This window comes from Panthera leo, chromosome F3 (genome assembly GCF_018350215.1).
Source record: "Panthera leo isolate Ple1 chromosome F3, P.leo_Ple1_pat1.1, whole genome shotgun sequence".
NCBI classification, from domain to species: Eukaryota; Metazoa; Chordata; class Mammalia; order Carnivora; family Felidae; genus Panthera; species Panthera leo.
In genome coordinates this window covers 65,990,774-66,010,684 of record NC_056696.1, presented here as the reverse complement: position 1 = coordinate 66,010,684, position 19,911 = coordinate 65,990,774, and the positions used below count along the sequence as shown (strand labels likewise).

The following is a 19,911-nucleotide window of genomic DNA, read 5'->3' as shown; positions in this document are numbered from 1 at the left end:
CCTCTAAACAAGAATGCTGTACCCAGCAATTGAATTGAACAATTAATGAGTTTCCCAGACAAACAAAAGTTATGGGAATTCATGACCACTAACCCACAATACAAGAAATACTGAAAGGAACTGTGAGTAGTAAGGAAAGGAAAGATCAAAAGGAAAGGAAGCACAAAAATAGTAAAAATAAGGATATACATAAAAATGAGTCAAAGGACTCACAAAATAAAGGAAGTAAAATATGACACCATATCCCTAAAATGTGGGGAGAGAGAATAAAGAATGATTTCAAAGTTAAGTGACCAATAAGTTAATATTGACTGCTATATACAGAAGATGATATATATAACCTAAATGATAACTACAAATAAAAAATTAATAGTAGATACTCAAAAAATAAAGAGAAAACAATCCAAGTATATTACTAAAGAACACAACTAATCACAAAAAAAGAGACCAAGAGGAGAAAGGACCAGAAAATACCTAAACAACAATGAAACAAGTAACAAAATGGGAGTAAGCATATGCCTAACAATAAGTACATTGAATGTAAGTAGATTAAATGCTGTAATCAAAAGACACAGTGTGATGAGATAGATGAAAAAACAAGTCATATCTTTATACTGACTAAAAAAGACTTATTTCAGACCTAAATACACATGTAGATTGAAAAGGAAGGGATGGAGAAACATTTATCCAGCAAATGAATGTGAAATGGAAGCCAAATAGTGTTTAAAGGAAAAACTGTACCAAGAGACAAAGATGAACACTATGTACTAATAAATCGAAAAATGGAACAAGAAATACAGCAGTTGTAAATATTTCTGCACCCTACATGAAAGCACCCAAATACATAAAGCAGTTAGTAGCAAACACAAAGAGAAAATGAACTAGGAACAATGGCTTTGAATGATACATCAAATCTGATAGATCTAAATGATATATTCAGAACATTCCATCCTAAAACAGCAGAATACATATTCTCTTCAAGTGCACATGAAACATCCTCCAGAACAGACCATATATTACACAATGAAACAAGTCTCAATAAATTCAAGAAGATGAAAATCGTACCAAGCATTTTGTTCTGACAGCAACACTATGAAATTAGAAATTAACCACAAGAAAAAAAAATCTGGAAAAAGCATAAAATACATGAAGTTTAAATAACATGGCACTAAGCAATTAATGGATCAGCCCAAGAAATCAAAGAGGAAATAAAATTTCATGGAGACAAATGAAAATGAAAACACAATAGTCCAAAATTTCTGGGATATAGCAAAGGCTGTTCTAAGAGGAAGGTTTATAGCAATACAGGCCTACCTAAAGTAGCAAGAAAAATCTCTAGAAACAACCTAACCTTACAACTAAAGGAGCTCGAAAAAGAAGAAGAAATAAAACCCTTAAGCAGCAGAAGAAAGGAAAGAATAAAGATTAGAACAATTTAAATTATATAGAAAAATTTTTAAAAGGACACAAAAGAACAGATCAATGAAACTAAGAGGTGGTTCTTTCAATAGAACAACACAATTGACAAACATTTTGCCAGGTACATAAAAAAGGAGCGAGTAATAGAGTGAACTCAAACAAAATCAGAAATTAAAGAGGAAAAATAACAACTGACACAACAGAAACAAAAAGGGTTTTAAGAGACTATTATGAAAAATTATACACCATCAAATTGGACAGCCTACAAGAAATGGATAGATTCCTAACAACACATAATCTCCCATAAATGAAGTCAGATGAAATAGAAACTTGGAGCAGACCATTTATCAGCAATGAAATTGAATCAGTAAGGAAAAAATTCCTAACAAACAAAAGTCCAGGACCAGAAACCTTCACAGGAGAATTCTACCAGATATTTAAAGAAGAAATAATACCTATTCTTCTCAAACTATTCCACAATATTGGATGGAAAGCAGAGCTTCAAAATCATTTTATGAAGCCAGAATTATCCTGATACCAAAAGCAGGTAAAAACACTATAAAAGAGAGAACTGCAGTCCAATACTTCAGATGAATAAAGATACAAAAATCCACAACATCATATTAACAGATTGAATCCAACAATACATTAAAAATTTCATTTGTAATGATCATGTGGAATTTATTCCTAAGATTCAGTATCATCCAATATTTACAAATCAATCAGTATTATATATGACATAACAAGAGAAAGGATAAAAACTGTATGACCATTTCAATAGGTGCAGAAAATTTGTTTGACACAGTACAACATCCATTGATGATAAAGTCCCTCAACAAAATAGAGTTAGATATAACACAACTCAACATAATAAAGGTCATATATAAAAAACCCACAGCAAACATCATACTTAATAGTGGAAAATTGAGACCATTTCCCTTCATTTCAGGAAGAAGGCAAGGATATCCTCTATCACCATTTTTATTCAACACAGTACTGGAAGTCTCAGCCACAGAAATCAGACAAGAAAAAGTACATCCAGATTTACCAAGAAGAAGAAAAACATTCAGTATTTGCAGATGACCCAATACTATATATAAAAATCCTGAAGATCCCTCCAAAACTACCAGAGAAAATAAATGAATTCAGTATGGTCACAGTATACAAATTCAATTTAGAAAAATCCCTTGCATTTATATACACTAATAATGAGGCAGCAGAAAGAGAAATTAAGAAAACCATCCATTTATAGTTGCACCAAAAATAATAACATATCTAGGCATACACTTGACCAAAGAGGCGAAAGACCTGTGCTCTGAAAACTATAACACACTGATGAAAACATTTGAATGAGACACAAAGAAATGGAAAGGCATTCCATGCACATGGACTGGAAAAACAAATATGTGAACATGTCTATACTACTCAAAGCAATCTATAAATTTAGTGCAATAGCGCTCTAAATCCCAATAGAATTTTTCACAGAACTAAAGCCAACAATGTAAAATTTGTATGCAACCACAAAAGACTCCAAATGGCCAAAGAAATCTGGAAAAAGAAAAACAAAGCTGGAGGTATCACAATTCCATATTTCAAGTTACACAACAAAGCTATGGTAATCAAAACAGTATGGTATTGGCACAAAAGTAGACACATAGATGAATGGAAGAGAGTAGAGAGCCCAGAAATAAATCAATGATCTTATGGTCAATTCATCTTTGACAAAGGAGGCAAGAATTTGCAATAGGAAAAAGAAAGTCTCTTCAACAAATGGTGTTGGGAAAACTGGACAGCTACATGTAAAAGATAGAAACTAGACCACTTTCTTACACCATACATGAAAATGAACTTAAAGTAGCTTAAGGACCTAAATGTGAGACCTGAAATCATATACATCGTAGAAAAGAGCATGCCCAGTAATGTCTCTGACATCAGCCACAGCAACGTTTTTCTAGATATGTCTCCTGAGGCAAGGGAAACAAGAGGAAAAGATAAGCTGTTGAGACTGCATCAAGATAAAAAGCTTCTGCACAGTGAAGGAAACAATTAACAAAACTAAAAGGCAGCCTATGGAATGGGAGAAGATATTAACAAATAACATATCTGATAAAGGATGAGTATCCAAAATATGTAAAGAACTTGTACAACAAAACACCAAAAAGACAAATCATCCAATTAAAAAATGGGCAGAAGACATGAATAGACATTTCTCCCAAGAGGACATCCAGATGGCCAACAGACCCCTGAAAAGATGCTCAACATCACTAATCATCAGGGAAATGCAAAGCAAAACCACAACAAGAAATCACCTCACACCAATCAGAGTGGTTAAATTTATTTATTTATTTATTTATTTATTTATTTATTTATTTAAATTTTTATTTTTTCAATATATGAAGTTTATTGTCATATTGGTTTCCATACAACACCCAGTGCTCATCCCAAAAGGTGCCCTCCTCAATACCCATCACGCACCCTCCCCTCCCTCCCACCCCCCATCAACCCTCAGTTTGTTCTCAGTTTTTAAGAGTCTCTTATGCTTTGGCTCTCTTCCACTCTAACCTCTTTTTTTCTCCTTCCCCTCCCCCATGGGTTTCTGTTAAGTTTCTCAGGATCCACATAAGAGTGAAAACATATGGTATCTGTCTTTCTCTGTATGGCTTATTTCACTTAGCATCACACTCTCCAGTTCCATCCACGTTGCTACAAAGGGCCATATTTCATTCTTTCTCCTTGCCATGTAGTACTTCATTGTGTATATAAACCACAATTTCTTTATCCATTCATCCGTTGATGGACATTTAGGCTCTTTCCATAATTTGGCTATTGTTGAGAGTGCTGCTATAAACATTGGGGTACAAGTGCCCCTGTGCATCAGTACTCCTGTATCCCTTGGGTAAATTCCTAGCAGTGCTATTGCTGGGTCATAGGGTAGGTCTATTTTTAATTTTCTGAGGAACCTCCACACTGGTTTCCAGAGCGGCTGCACCAATTTGCATTCCCACCAACAGTGCAAGAGGGTTCCCGTTTCTCCACATCCTCTCCAGCATCTATAGTCTCCTGATTCAGAGTGGCTAAATTCAAACACAGAAGAAACAAGTGTTGGGGAAGATGTGGAGAAAAAGGAAGTCTTGCACCCTGTTGGTGGGAGTGCAAATTGGTACAGCCACAAAGGGAAACAGTATTGAGGTTCCTCAAAAAACTAAAAGCAGAATTACCATATGATCCATTAATTCTACTACTGTATACGTACCCCAATAATACAAAAAAAAGCAATTTGAAAAGATACACGCACCCTTATGTTTATTGCAGTATTACGTACAATAGCCAAGATATGGAAGCAGCCCAAGTGTCCATGGGTAGATGAATGGACAAATATGATGTGGTATACACATGCAGTGGAATATCACTAGCTGTAACAAGGAGCGAAACCTTTCCATTCGCAACCACAGGGATGGATCTAGAGAATATGATGGTAAGTGAAAGAAGTCAGTCAGAGAAAGACAAATAGCATACGATTCCACTTATACATGGAATTTAAGAAACAAGAGAAACATACAACAAAAAAAGAGATAATAACAAAAGGAACTGGACCCTGAACTATAGAGAACACACCGCTGGTTACCAAGGAGGATGTGGGTGGCAGGTGGGTGAAGTAGGTGAAGGAGATTAAGATTACCCTTATATTGATGAGCACTGAGTAAGGTGTAGAGGTGCTGAATCACTCTATTGTACACGTAAAATGAATACAACACTGTATGTTAACTATACTGGAATTACAAAAACAACAACAACAACCAAACATAAGACCACTAACACTAATCAGCTGGGTTGGGGGTGAGACACGAAGGAAGTTCTTGGGCAGTGTCCCAAGGACTGGAGAGACAGGGTGAAGGCAGGGTCCAGGGCTGGATGCTGGGGAGCCATGTTCATGGGTTACTGCCTTGATGAGGAGAAAAGGCACGAGAGGTAGGGTCCCTTTTCCATGCCACACAAGACTTGTTCTGCAGCACCTGAACTAGGGCCTCAGGGAGCAGGATGGAGGCAGGTGACAGGGAGAAGCTGGAAGCCGGAGAGGAGGGTCAGACCCAGAGGGGAAGTGAGAGTCTGAGTAGGTGTCCAGGGTTGAGGGCGGAGCCCATCTGCATTGTCGCGGAGACTCAGGGCAGGCGTGTGTGTTGAGAAGGAAGTCAGAAGAGAGGGGCTGCGTGTGGGGAGGTTTGTGAGAACAGACGCCAAAGACCCACTTTCCGAGAGAAAGAAAGCACATCTGCACATAAGATGCTGTTGTTGCAACTGGTGTTGCTCACGGTTGTCCCAGGTGGTGACACTGACGATGGTGAGGACTCTGGGCCTGCCCTGTGGGGGCACGTGTGTGTGCGCGTGTCTGTGTGTGTGCTTGTATGTGTGCGCACACACATGTGTGCGTTGGTGTGCATGTGCTTGTGTTCTGTATGTGTAAATATATGTGATTATGTGTGGGTAGTGCCTGTGTGCGTCTCTCTGTGTTTGCATGTGTGCACATGTGTGTGTCTGTACATCTGTGTTTTTGTATGCATGTGCATAATTCTGAGTATTTGTGTGTGTACATACGTGCATTTGTGTCTGTGCATATGGGCATGCAGGGTGTGGGTTCCCCAACACATACCTGGGGAGTGTGGGATGTCAGCCTAGTTCCTTCCTGAGCATCCTTGACCCCAGGGCCTTGTACTCTTCTGGACCATGGGTATGAAGCTCTGGGCTCTGGGGCAGCACATGTCTCCAGAGGGAACTACGGCTCCCTTTCCTCCAGATTTTGATGCCCCTCCCTGAGACCTTTTTCTGCATTCTCTCTCCTTCCCAATGCCCTCCTCTTCCTCAGTCTATCTCTTCTTCTCGTACAGACTTCCAAGAGCCAATTACTTTTCGAAGCATCATGACAGCATCCTTTTACAACCATTCCTGGGCACAAAATCTGGGTTCTGCTTGGCTGGATGGGCTGCAGACTCATGGCTGGGACAGCAAGAAAGGCATTTTCATGTACAAGCGGCCTTGGTCCAAGGGCAACTTCAGCGAGAAGGAGCTGAGGGAAGAGGAAAGGACATTACAGACATTCTCCATTATTTTTCCTTTGATATTTCAGAACCATGTTCATCAATGGCAACTTGAATGTGAGTTTGGATCCATCGGGGCAGATGGGATGGAGGTGGCAGGCGTGTGCATCTCCTTGAGTTCCTTCTTCCTCTAGGAAGGAGCGTCCCCTGGCTTCTGAACTTCATGTCTCTCCCCATCGTAAAACTGAATTCCACATGTGTTTAGGGGGCAGAACCTAGACCCCGATTCTTGAAAACCTTCATGTCTTCTGCTACTTCCCATCCTCTCATTGATCACAGGCTGTGCTGTCATGTCTTTATTGGTATCTCCCATGACCACCCCATTTCCTGGCCTCCAGCCAGGTACCCACCTCTCCCTCACTCTGTGACTGATCCTTGAAATGTGTTTTTCACCCAATCCAGATCGCTCAGTGAATCTATGCGTTTCCTGTACCCACTGCTCTCCCCTCACCCTAGATGATTTTATCCCAGCTCTCCATTGGAGACCTTCCCTGTTCTCTGCCACACCCTTCCAGTATCTTCTCCCACATTTGTGCCTTCCTCAGTCATTCACCTCTTCCTCTGCCTCCAGTGATCACCCATTTTCTGAGCCTCCACCTAAACCAAACTTTGCTCCATTCTTTCCAATACACTCAATATCTCCCTCTGCTTTCTTTGCCTTTCACTTATATTCACCTCATTTCATTTCTTTCTCTCCCCCTTTCCTATAACACACAGCCTGTCTTCCCAGATCCCTTTCAGGTACAGGTGGCAAAAGGCTGTGGACTGCATGTTGGGGAATCATCAGTAGGCTTCATGAAGATTGCATATGAAGGATCAGATCTCATGAGCTTCCAGAACACGTCATGGTGGCCATCTCCAAAAGGTGGAAGGAGGGCTCAGCAGGTCTCCAAACTATTCAATCAGTACCATGTGGTCAACTTAAGAATACGAGCACATATTATTGACATCTGCCCCCGTTTCCTCTTGGGTCTTCTTGAGGCAGGGAAGGCAGATCTTCAGCGGCAAGGTCAGTCCTGCTCCCTCCCTCCAAGCATTCTCTATTTTGCGCTCATAAATTTGCAACATTTCCTCAAATTCAGAGTGAAAAGGGGCCAAGAGGGAGAGGGGTGATGCTGACAGGTTTCTAGAGGTGGAAAGACGTGTGTATCTAAAGCGATGTGAAGATCTACCTTCTCAGTCTGAGAATACCTGTCCTGTCTCTGCAGTGAGGCCAGAGGCCTGGCTGTCCACTGGCCCCAGTCCGGGGCCTGGCCGTCTGCTCCTCGTGTGCCACGTCTCTGGCTTCTACCCAAAGCCAGTGTGGGTGATGTGGATGCGGGGTGAGCAGGAGCACCAGGGCACCCGACGAGGCGAGGTCTTGCCCCATGCTGACGGGACATGGTATCTTCAGACGTCCTTGGATGTGGAAGCCAGAGAGGCAGCCGACCTGTCTTGCCGAGTGAGACACAGCAGTCTAGAAGGCCAGGATATGGTCTTCTACTGGGGTGAGAAAGGGCGGGGTCCCCTCTGGGAAAGACAGTGGCAGGTCCTCAGAGCCGGAGAGCCTGAAGAGAAACTTGGGATTCTAGGATTCCAGACTAAGAAGTACATATATTTAGTAACCCAGGAAGTGGTGAGCTGTGTGTGAGGGTCCTGTAGATGTGGGAGGAAGCAGAGATTGGGTGAACGGTCCATCTCTGAGCAGGGATGGGAAATGAGAAGGAGGAAGGGTGGTTGGTGAGGCAGAGGGTGATGGGAGCAAAAAGGACCAGGTAGGTCCAGGTCAACCTGGGGTGGATGGGAATTGACACCCTCTGTGCACCAAACCCACAGAGCAGCACCGCCCCGTGGGCTTGGTCTTCCTGGCGGGGGTCGTGCCCCTGGTGCTTCTGGCAGGTCTTGTGTTCTGGCTCTGGAAGCGCCGGTAAGTCTCTGGAGCCACCTTTCTGCACTTTCCGAAGAGTCTCCCCACTTTCCTGTCTGTCCTCAGCCCTCCTCGTCCCAGTGCCGTCCCCCCTGCGTTCCTCACCTCCCCCTGCTGCAGAATGATTTCCAATCTGTTCCTCCCAGGAAATCACACAAGACACCTCAGCGTACTGGCCTCCCTTTGGAGTGAGATCCCGGCACCCCGGGACCAGGACGTCCCTAAACCCAGCTCAGTGGTGATGGACCGGCAAGTCTCTATGTGACTGTTGTCTTTCCTTTCTGCTCAGTGATCAGTTGTCAAGATGAGTTAAGTGTAATTTAAGGGGATTTCTTGTTCTGACCTGACTCTGGGACTTAAATCTCAAAATTGTCTCAGAGTATAATGAAGTCCCAGCAACGTCCATGCGTCACAGGCATCAGACATCACTTCCTCCAGTGAGCCATCCCTTACTCATAACTGGAAACAGTCTTTGCTTGGTGAGAATTAGCACCTCATTTTCCTGCACTTGGCAAATCTATTCCTGACCCCCAGCCCTTGTTGCCAACAGTTAGGGTCCCTTCCCTTCTAATTCTTAGGACTTTAGAGATGAGGTCCATGTCTTTTTAATATTTGTATCCTTGGCAAGGAGCCCCACTGCATGGAATATGTCCTCAATAAATACCTGTGTTTCATAGGTTTGTCTTTTTCTTTTGCCTCCTGACAGGTTTGTAGTAGTTCAGATGTTTGCACACGTGGACATTTCTGGAAAACAACGTTGAGATAGAAGGGATGGAAAAGGTGAAAAACATTGGGAGGGGGAGAGCAAATCATGGCACTTCACCAAACTTCTCCCCTACATTGGGCTCTTTGCCTGCTTCTGTTGGGTCCAGTCCACCTGTCATGCTCTCATGGCCACCTTGTGGTTTTTGGTTGGTTGACTCCACCCTCGTGTGTAGCCCTGGGTTCTAATCAGCCTGACTTCCTCAGGAGAAAGCATCTTTGACAATGTGACAGGACAAAGGATGGACGGGTAACCTCCAGTTCATGACAATCATCAGACAGCTGCCACTTGTCCTTGCCCAGAGTGATGGTTCAGGGCCACGCACCTGTTCCAGGTGGCTCAGGTCACAGGCATTCTGGTTCCTGTGGTCAATGGCAGAGAATGAGATGATCTTTCTTGTCCCGGATGATAAGGTCGGGGTATGAAGCATAAACAACTACAATCCATTTTTCAGCAGCAGAACAGAAAGCCTGAGGATGACACCTGCATTCAAGAAGGCAGAGAAATTGTACATGTGAAGTTTTCCAAGAGGTTGGATCCAACGTGTTCTCACCACAAGAATGAGAAGAAGAGAAAAGAAAGAGAAAGGAGAGGACCCAGATGTGAGGTGGTGGGGTAGTGTTGTTGTGGGCATCACGTCACCCTGTACATCAAGTGTGTACTTCGTTTTATGTTTTTTTTGGAGAAAACAGAGTTTATTGCCCAGCAATTAAAAGTATTCAAATGTGGGATGAAAGCTACACAAAATGTTAATTTTCATGGTTGGCTTGGATTCAGGTTTTCTTGACCAATTCTTCGTTTTCCTTCAAAATGCTGCATGCCACTTGAGGCTCGGCAGCTCAGGACCTGAGCGTCACCTGCAGCTCCCTGCATGCCGTGTGCCCTGGGCTCCCGACGTTCTTCAGGCCGTCCTCCTGGAGAAGCTGTTGGAAGACTTTCATCAGGAGGACCTTTGTTCATGTCACATCACAGGCTCTGCTGCACCTGCCAGAGCTGGCGAAGGCCCATGTGGCCCGTGGGGCCTCCCAGCCATCCTTCCTCAGGGGCTAGAAAACTGCACTCTGTACAAAGGTACAATTTTCATTTGTCATCATATTCCCGTGAAGCAGAAAACAGTAACAACAACAAAACCAAAGCATCAGAAAAGTGAAGGCAGACGCACAAACCCGCAGAATGGACTGGAGCCCCAATAACCCTGGGATCCCCAGTTCCATCAGCCCATTCATTTCCTGTATGGTTTCAGCCCAAAAAGGTAGATTTCTGTCCTTTGTGATTGGGTGCTCCCTCTGATGGACGTGGACGTGGCCCCTGGGGATGCTGGGATAATATCTCTCTTCCTTGCGGTGTTCTTCCTCACTCTTCTCTTCCTTGCCTTCAATTCTTGAAAATATTCCTCTATTCTTTTTCTTACCTGCTTGCCTTTTTCTTCACATGTCCTCACCTGTCACACTCTTACCCTGTCTTATTGACACTGACATCTGGATCAATCCCTATCCTGGGTGTTTTCGTGGGTTTCTAACAAACCGCTGATCAGGAATCGAGTGATGGTTCAGCTGCTGGGTACGTGACTGGTAAAAATTTTCTCCAGGGTTTTCCTAGAGATGGAAGGGTAAGCTGCACCAGCCTTCATGAACCAGGAGCTGTCGTGGCAATGGCATTAAATACTCAAAATGTGAGAAATTTTCCATGGATTTCTTCCCAACACATGTATTCATTCATTCATTCATTCATTCATACGTACATTCTGTTATTCATTCATTCATTCATTCATTCATTCATGACTTAGTCAGCTTTTCCTATTTGTATGGTAAACATGTTCTCTAAGACTGGTTCTAAAATGTATGAGAGGCAGCTGTGTGTACAGGTGTTTAAGACATAACAAATAATCTTGTCCTCCAGGCTTTTTTTTTTTGATATGTACATTTAATCATCCAGAGCAAACTTTAGAATTGGTAAATAAGAAAATTTAACCTCATAGATTTCAGCAATAATTGCTTTATTAAATGATCCATGAATCACACATCACCCCATGTGGCCCTCAGGTAGGCACTTAGAGAAGTTGTACAAATGGAAGGTTTTTATAGAAGGAGGGTGGGGCCGGGGAGATAGCAGCAAAAGTGAAGGATTGTTCCAGGAATCAGGCCTCTTTCTTGGGGGAAGAGTAAGGGCTCTTATCATGCATATGACCTCATCTGTCTTTGGGGGCTGGAGAGAAACCAGGTGACAGACTCATTGCTCTGATGGAAAGAAAAATTTACTGGTGATGACTGGATAAGTCTACATTTCTGGGTGGTTGTAGTTTGTTCAATTGGGTATGAAGTCCCAGGGTGGGAACTCAGCTGATGACATCCTTTTGGGTCTGCGATTTTCTTTTTCTAACAGGATGTGGCTCATGGGCATGTATCTTCATCGTCTTGAACCCCCACCAGCAGGAGCTGCCCTTGGTTCCCTGCTGGCTGGTCTGCTTGGGACAGAGAGGGGGACGCTACCTCTGCTCTGGTCCAGTCCCATCCTCAGCCAGGTGTCTTGTGTTTCAGTTTGGGGACTGGGCCTTCTGAGAGTTCCCCCCTTTGCCTCAGCAGATGGAACTTCTTAGTCTGGGACAAGGTGTGTTCCTGTCCCTTCCCCCTCTGCCCCTCCCCCCAGCTGCAGAGTGGCTCACTGTGCCCTGAGGTAGTGGGGCTCCCTGCCCTTCCCACACCCAGTGAAGGCTCCTTCCTGTATGGGGGATGGTGGTCTTCCTGCCCTTCTTAGGAGGGAGCTGCTGTCAGACGTCAGGCTTGTACCACCAGAAACCAGTTCTCTAGTCTGTATCCTGGACTTCAGTTTGTCAGGACCCTGGGAGGCCAATGGGCAAAAGCCTAGAGATATATCAAATTTGCTAAGTCTGTGACTCTCAGGGCCTCCCAGTCCTCAATGAGCCTTCAGTCATTTGTTAACAATTGTAGCTGAATTATTCATTCTGGTTTATAAAGCCTCTGGCATCTGAATCCCTGATTTCCTTGGAGGAGTCTGTATTTCCCTAGATTTTGGGTTGACAACATGCTCTCACCCTTCAACTTTGATGGATTCCAGAGAAGTGATTTGGATGATCCAGCTTTTCAAAATCTTATGTGTGGGAGTGAGCTCTTTCCAATTTTCTATGTTTCAGTCTGAACTTGCCAAAAATATTATCTTTCTCTCAACAGCCTGAGTTTATTTCAGTTTACTGGTGATCCAAGAAATAACCAGACAAATAGCCCAAACACATTATCCAGATGACATAAAGCACAAATACTTAAGGGCTTTTAAACACTTAGGAACACCATGGAAGTAGAAGGTCAGCATGTCCAGCACGGCCAACTCATGAGACAAACATGGAACATTCTAGCAGGAATAGTAGGAAGGGAATCTGGGTACACGATTCCAGAACACTCTATTAAGTCCACACACTATAAATTCCCACGATTTCTTGTTATAGATTTGCCGTAGGACCCTCGGTGTGAACTTCATGGTTATTAGCATATGCTTGAATCCAAAAGATAACTGTGTAGATTCAGATTTCAAGTAGGATTACAACTAATACTTTTGGATACTAAAAACATTTTTATGTCAAAGAAATCCATAACCTTTAAGAATAATTTGATGCCTGAACTGAATTATCCAATCACTCAGAGTTAATCATCGAGCGCCTACCACTTGCCAGGCCCTGTTGGATTTGGGATCCGGTTCCAGGGGATTAGAAACACCTGAGCCAACAACTGAGTCAAGATTCTGAGAGGGCAAACACCTGTAAAGGTCACCACTTTAGTAAATATTGTTTCAGGCAGGTTTGTTAGAGTCTAGAGTCTGCACATTAAAAGAAAACTCAGCACACCAAAATGGTTAGTTCTTGGTTGACGTGATTTTCTTCCCAAGTAGACTAAAAGCTCCTTGAATAGTGGTTGCATTGTGAACACTGTATTGTCATGCGCGTAGTGAGGTGCTTGGATCCAGGAAGCTGTTAAGCGACTGTTTGGTGAGTGAATATATATTAATGCAAGTCCGACTGAGGAGGTATTCTTCAGATGTTTCAATATCCTGTGGTCTCTCTGATGGCAACTGATTCTCCCCTAAAAAAATGGTGAACTGGTGGTTGTTGATACTGTTACACAGGCAATCATGGCGAAATTTGGAAAAGCGAATAGAGTAAGTGTTAAAAGAAACCCATGGGCTCAAAATGGTGCCTTGGGCAGGCCAACTCCCCAAACCTTGTTTCACCTAACCTAAGTGCAGTCCAACCTCCCCCAGAAATGTAAGTCTTCCCCCGTCAGTGAGGAATTCTCTGTTCATCACAAGTGAGGACCTCTCTCACATGGACCCTCTCCATCCCCCAAGAGAGGAAGTCATCTGCATGATTAGACCCCTTTCCTCAATGAAAAGAAGGTGACCTTCAAATTTATCTGGTGGATTTTGCATTTTAACGCAGACAGTGAGAAGGCATAGATGGGAATGGGTTGGGGTGGGGGTGAGACATGGACGGAAGCCCTTGTGGGGTGTCCCAAGGTCACGAGAAGGTGACAGCAGGGTCCAGGGCTGGGTCCTGGGGAGCCATGTGTCTTCATGGGTTACTGTCTGGATGAAGAGAAAAGGCACGAGAGGTGGGGTCCCTTTTCCATGCCACACGAGACTTGTTCCCCAGCCTGAACAGGGCCTGAATCAGGGCCTCAGGGAGCACGACGGAGGCTGGTGACAGGGAGAAGCTGGAAGCCGAGAGGAGGGTCAGACCCGGAGGGGAAGTGAGAGTCTGAGTAGGTGTCCAGGGTTGAGGGCGGAGCCCATTTGCATTGTCGCGGAGACTCAGGGCAGGCGCGTGTGTTGAGAAGGAAGTCAGAAGAGAGGGGCTGCGTGTGGGGAGGTTTGTGAGAACAGACACCAAAGACCCACTTTCCGAGAGAAAGAAAGCACATCTGCAAAAAGATGCTGTTGTTGCAACTGGTCTTGCTCACGGTTCTCGTCCCAGGTGGTGACAGTGACGATGGTGAGGATGTGGCCCTGCCTGGTCGGTGCAAGAGTGTTTGTCTACATTTGTGTGATGTGTGTCATGTGTGCACATGTGTTGTTGTGTACATGTGTGCATGTGTGTATATGTGTATGAGTATGTGTGTATAGGTGCTTGTGTATCTCTGTGTGTTTCTGCCGTGTGTGCACGTGTGTGGGTGGGTGTCTGTATGTCTGTATTTGCATCTGTGTCTATGTGTGTGCAAATCACGTGTAACTCTGAGCGTGTGTGTACGTGTGTGCATTGGTGTCTGTACGCACGTGCACACATGGTGTGGGTTCCCCAGCACATTCCTGGGGAGTGAGGCATGTCCACCTGGTTCCTCCCTGAGCCTCCCTGACCCCAGGGCCTTGTGCTCTTCTGAATGGTGGGTGCCAAGCTCGGGGCTCTGGGGCAGCACGTGTCTCCAGAGGGAACTACGGCTCCCTGTCCTCCAGATTTCGGTGCCCCTCCCTGGCCCCTTTTGCTGATTCTCTCTCCTTCCCTCTGCCTTCCTCTTCCTCAGTCTATCTGTTCTTCTGGCACAGACTTCCAGGAGCCAATCACTTTTCGAATCATCCTGACCTCATCTTTTTACAACCGTGCCCGGACACAAAATCAGGGTTCAGCTTGGCTGGGACAGCTGCAGACTCATGGCTGGGACAGCAAGACCGGAGCTTTCATTTTCCTGCGGCCTTGGTCCAGGGGCAACTTCAGCAATGAGAAGTTCATGGAACTGGAAAAGTTATTCTATTCATACTCCATTAGATTTCTTCAGGTATTTCAGGACCATGTCAGTCAATGGCAGCTTGAATGTGAGTTCAGGTCCCTCAGGGCAGGTGGGATGGAGGTGGTCGGTGTGTGTGTAGCCATGAGTTCCTTCTTCCTCCAGGAAAGAGCCTCCACTGGCTGCTGAACCTCTCGATTCCCCATCGTAAAACTGAATCACACCTGTCTGTTCAGGGGGCAGAAGCCAGACCCTGATTCTCGAAAAGCCTTATGTCTTCTGCTCCTTCCCCTCCCCTCGTTGACCTCAGGCTGTGCTCTGAGGCCTTCAGTAATGTCTTCAGTGACCACCCTATTCCCTGGCCTGCAGCCAGACGTCCTCCTCTCCCTCACTCTGTGACACATCCTTGAAATGTGCTTTTCTCCCTGTTCAGTCCCCTCAATGAGCTCTGTCTATGTGTTCCCTGTATCCACTTCTCTCTTCTCACCCTAGATGATTTTATCCAAGCTCTCCAGTGGAGGCCTTCCCTGTTCTCTGCCCACACCCTTCCAGTCACTCCTCCAACACTGGTTTCTTCCGCATTCACCTCCTCCTCTGCTTCCAGTGACCACCACTTCCCCTCTCTCTGAGCCTTCACTCAAAGCACACTTTGCTTGATTCCTTCCAATACCCTCAACTTCTCCTTCCTCCATCCATGGCTTCCACTCACCTCATGGCAACACTTTCCCTTCTCTATTCCTGTATCTCACACCCTCTCTTTCCAGATCCGTTTCAGGTCCAGCTGGAAGGAGGCTGTGAGCTGCACCTTGGGGAAGCATCGGTAGGATTTGTGGAGATTGCATATCAAGGATCAGATCTCATGAGCTTCCAGAACACGTCATGGTGGCCATCTCCAAAGGGAGGCAGAAGGACCGAAGAAGTCTGCACACTATTCAATCGGTTCTATGTGATCAATGAAATTATACACACACTTTTCAGTGACACCTGCCCTCAGTTCCTCTTGGGTCTTCTTGATGCAGGAAAGGCATATCTCAAGCGACAAGGTCAGTTCTGCTCCCAACCTCCAAGCATTCTCTCTGTGCATTCATAAATTCGCACCATTTCTCAGCTTCAGGGTAAGAGGGGGCCAGGAGGGAGAGGGGATGATGCTGACAGGTTTCTAGAGGTGGAGCGATGTATGTATCTCAACTGATGTGAAGATCTTCCCTCTCAGTCTGAGAATTCCTGTCCTGTCTCTGCAGTGAGGCCCGAGGCCTGGCTGTCCAGTGGCTCCAGTCCCGGTCCTGGCCGTCTGCTCCTCGTGTGCCACGTCTCTGGCTTCTACCCAAAGCCAGTGTGGGTGACGTGGATGCGGGGTGAACAGGAGCACCAGGGCACCCGACGAGGCGAGGTCTTGCCCCATGCTGACGGGACATGGTATCTTCAGACGTCCTTGGATGTGGAAGCCAGGGAGGCAGCCGGCCTCTCTTGCCGAGTGAGACACAGCAGTCTAGAAGGCCAGGATATTGTCCTCTACTGGGGTGAGAAAGGGCTGGTGCCCAGCAGGGAAAGGGTGGTCCTCCAGCAGTGCAGGAGAGACAGATACAAAGTTGGGATTCTAGGGACTCCAGACCATAAAGGACTAAAATTAGTGACCTAAGAAATGGAGAGCTGGGTGTGAGGGTCCTGTAGATACAGCAGGAAGCAGAGGGTTGGTTGAAGGGTCCATCTGTGAGCAGGGATGGGAGAGGAGAAAGAGGAAGGGTGGTTGGTGAGGCAGAGGGTGACGGGAGCAAAAAGGACCAGGTAGGTGCAGGTCAACCCGGGGTGGATGGGAATTGACACCCTCTGTGCACCAAACCCACAGAGCAGCACCGCCCCGTGGGCTTGGTCTTCCTGGCGGTGATCGTGCCCCTGGTGCTTCTGGCAGGTCTTGCGTTCTGGCTCTGGAAGCGCTGGTAAGTCTGGAACCATGTTTCTGCTCTTTCCCAACTGTGTCCCCACCTTCCTGTCTGTCCTCAGCCCTCCTCCTCACCATGCCCTTTCCCCTGGAGTCCTCACCTCCACCTGCTGCAGAGCATTTCCAATCTGTTCCTCCCAGGAAATCACACTGGAGACCTCAGTGCACTGGCCTCCCTCCGGAGAGAGATCCCAGCAGCCCCAGTTCCAGCACTTACCTAAACCCAGCTCAGTGGTGATGGATTTGCAAGTCTCCGTGTGCAACTTTTGTCTTTCCTTTCTGCTCGATGATCAGTTGTCAATATCGGCCAAGAATAATTTAGCGGGCTTTGTTGTTCTCACCTGATTCTTGGAGTTAAATTCTACATTTTCTCCAAGTAAAATGAAGCGTGAGTACCTCCCTGGGTCACAGGCATCAGATGTCACTTCCTCCAGGGAGCCCTCCCTGATTTTCAAGGGGAAGCAGTCTCTGCCTGCTGAGAATTTCCAACGTCCATAGTTTCTCTGGCAAACGTATGACTCACTACCCATCCCTTATTGTCCCCAGTTGGGTCCCTTTTCCATCCTAATTCTTAGGCCTCTTGAGAGTAAAGTCCATGTCTTTCTAATATTTGTATCCTTGGCAAGGAGTCTCGCCTGCATGGAATATGTCCTCAATAAAAGTCTGTGTTGAATTGATGCCAGTTTCATAGGTTTTTCTTCTTTTGCCTCCTGTCGTGTTTGTAGTAGTTGAGACGTTTGATGTTCTTCTTGTTAAAAGTCTTTTCACTTTGCCTGGAGACTTGATACTGTCATGGTTCCTTGGTAACATCTCTGAGCCTCTGAGGAGAATACAGTTTTGTCTGTGGATATTTCTATTATTTAAACACAGACACCTGTTGGAGTGGACCTGTTGTGGATGAAAGGAGGAGGGCAGATGCAGGTCCTGGTTGTTTGAGGCCCCCAGGACAGCAGCAGAGACGTCACCTGGGGGCTTGTTGGCAGTATAGGGGCTTGGCCTCAGCTGAGGTTCACTGCATCACAATTTGCATTTTAGCAAAACCAGCAGGGGATTCACAGGTGCATAAATGTGGTGCCTGAGAGGTAGCAGTGTGAGTGCGTCCCTGGAGGGAAATGAGTGGGTCCCGAAAAGCCAGGAAGAGTGTTGTGCTCGGGAATGAACGGGGGTCCGGCAGGGAGAGGACATACAGAGCATCCTCACATTCGTGGCTGCTGTGTCCCAGTCCCTGAGGACACGGAGTCAGCCACAGTGAGCCGTTGCTCCTGGAGTTAATAGGGGGTTGGGATCATGGGAGCCTCTGCCCGCAACACTTGCCCACTCATGAATACACAGCCTTGTTTCCTGTGTGTTTGTGTTTAAATAGAGCTTATTCATATATATATATATATATATATATATATATATATATATATTTCCAAATAATTGATTGCATGCTCTATTTCCCTATACAGAAATACCAGCTCAAAAGTTTGTAATATTCCCCTGCATGGGTACTGTGATATCCAGGGTCTTTGGCTTTCAGCCCCAAAGCTGTGCTGCCCATGATGCTTTAGAAACGAACAAGAAATGGTCATCATCTTGACGAATCCACGTCATGAATCCATGAATATAGTTTCCTTTCCCCTTTTCTGTGGTGTCATCATAGCATCCTAGATGTGACTTTAGTACTTTCTAGAGTGGCTCCACATGGCCATCACAAATTTTCTGTCCCTTTCCTGAATTTATCGTATTATTGATTCATTACCACTGACCTCATGGCCCACAACTCTGCCTTGTGAGCCTGAGCGAGCCTTACCCGCACAGGTGTTTTTGTCTGTGAGGCACATCCCGCCTTCTGTGCTTAGGACCACCCATGCTCCTTGTAGCTCTGGGCTTCAGGGTCATTTTAAATACAAAATCACCAAGAAAGAGCATGTAAATGCGGAAAGTGTGGCACCAAATGGATCGTGAATAGGACACGTGTTTGCAGTGTGGGAATTCACACAGGATGGCAGAGCGGTACCTGGTTCATCCTCACTGGGGAACATGTGGGGTGTGTGACACATGTCGGCCACTCTATGTGTCCATGAACATCAATGAGCACATGTGTCTGGGGTTACAAATCAATGCCAGTAGGAAGACCAATCTGCACAGACAGACTCCGTGAATAATGAACATGGACTCTTTGTGACTTATGACCCCAAAGGCAGTGGAAACATCCATGGACAGACTTCAGTTACTGTAGATTTCATTAATTCACTCAATAAACCTTTCTCAAGCCCTGACCATGCAGCAGGGACATTTGGAGTGGAAGGTAGTGGGGAGGAAAAGGTTATTATAGCCTTTGGGGTTTGAAAATTCTGCTTTCTTGATTTTTTAAGGTTTTAATTGTTGTTTCTAATAGTTTCTTAGTACAGGAAGCTCTTTGTGTTCAATGGCGAAAGAGACTTAGTTCTAATCTGTTCAGGGTCAGAGAGGAGAGGCTCAGGGCAGGAGAACGTCCAGAGGGAACAAATGCAGGTTCCCACTGCTGCACATGGGGACATTTCTGGGAGATAATGTTGAGATGGGAGAGGTGGCAAAGGTGAAAAGTATTGGGAGGGAGAGAGCAAATCATGGCACTTCCCCAAATTTCTCCCCTAGATGAGACCCATTGGCTTCTTCTCTAGGGTCTAGTCTACCTCATGGCCACCTTGTGGGTTTGGGTTGGTTGATTTCAGCTTTGTGTGTGGCCCTGGGCTCTGATCACCCTGAATCCCTCAGGAGAAAGCATCCTTGACAATGCGACGGGATGAAGCATGGACAGGTTCCATCCAGTTCAGGCCACTCACCAGACAGGAGCCACTTGACCTTCCCCAGTGCGATGGTTTGGGGCCAGACACTGGCTCCAGGTGGCTCGGGTCACAGGCATTCCGATTCTTGTGGTTGATGGCAAGGAGAGAGATGGTCTCTATCGTCTTGGATGATAAGGTCGGGCATGAAGCCTGACACAACTTCAACCCATTTTTCAGCGTCAGGGAAGCAAGCCTGAGGATGACACCTACATACAAGAAGGCAGAGAAATTCTACACACGAAGTTTTCCGAG

The 19,911-nt window shown here is 45.5% G+C and overlaps 2 protein-coding genes across 3 annotated transcripts; both read left to right on the top strand.

Annotated features, from left to right (window-relative positions):
* Window positions 1-5,547: 5,547 nt before the first annotated feature.
* On the top strand, window positions 5,548-8,800 carry LOC122211850 (T-cell surface glycoprotein CD1a-like). The gene is made up of 6 exons (XM_042925305.1): window positions 5,548-5,758; window positions 6,303-6,569; window positions 7,243-7,521; window positions 7,721-7,999; window positions 8,328-8,418; window positions 8,565-8,800. The coding sequence occupies exons 1-6, from the start codon at window positions 5,701-5,703 to the stop codon at window positions 8,608-8,610; spliced, it is 1,020 nt and encodes a 339-aa protein (XP_042781239.1). The 5' UTR covers window positions 5,548-5,700; the 3' UTR covers window positions 8,611-8,800.
* A 4,898-nt stretch (window positions 8,801-13,698) lies between these two features.
* On the top strand, window positions 13,699-17,523 carry LOC122211846 (T-cell surface glycoprotein CD1a-like). Of its 2 annotated transcripts, none has more exons than XM_042925303.1 (6): window positions 13,699-14,180; window positions 14,729-14,995; window positions 15,672-15,950; window positions 16,149-16,427; window positions 16,817-16,844; window positions 16,988-17,523. In XM_042925303.1, the coding sequence occupies exons 1-6, from the start codon at window positions 14,120-14,122 to the stop codon at window positions 17,082-17,084; spliced, it is 1,011 nt and encodes a 336-aa protein (XP_042781237.1). In that variant the 5' UTR covers window positions 13,699-14,119; the 3' UTR covers window positions 17,085-17,523. The 2 variants fall into 2 exon arrangements, with proteins under 2 accessions (XP_042781237.1, XP_042781236.1); XM_042925302.1 differs by having other exon boundaries at window positions 13,702-14,180; window positions 16,754-16,844.
* The last annotated feature ends 2,388 nt before the right edge of the window (window positions 17,524-19,911 follow it).

What these genes read in the sequence shown, in the direction of transcription:
- LOC122211850 (XM_042925305.1), top strand. Translation starts at nt 5,701, where the DNA reads ATGCTGTTGTTGCAACTGGTGTTGCTCACGGTTGTCCCAGGTGGTGAC. An exon ending in TCATCAATGGCAACTTGAAT is followed by an intron (nt 6,570 to 7,242) that starts GTGAGTTTGGAT and finishes CTGTCTTCCCAG; the next exon opens with ATCCCTTTCAGGTACAGGTG. An exon ending in TTCTGGCTCTGGAAGCGCCG is followed by an intron (nt 8,419 to 8,564) that starts GTAAGTCTCTGG and finishes TGTTCCTCCCAG; the next exon opens with GAAATCACACAAGACACCTC.
- LOC122211846 (XM_042925302.1), top strand. Translation starts at nt 14,120, where the DNA reads ATGCTGTTGTTGCAACTGGTCTTGCTCACGGTTCTCGTCCCAGGTGGT. An exon ending in AGGTGGTGACAGTGACGATG is followed by an intron (nt 14,181 to 14,728) that starts GTGAGGATGTGG and finishes CTTCTGGCACAG; the next exon opens with ACTTCCAGGAGCCAATCACT. An exon ending in CAGTCAATGGCAGCTTGAAT is followed by an intron (nt 14,996 to 15,671) that starts GTGAGTTCAGGT and finishes CTCTCTTTCCAG; the next exon opens with ATCCGTTTCAGGTCCAGCTG.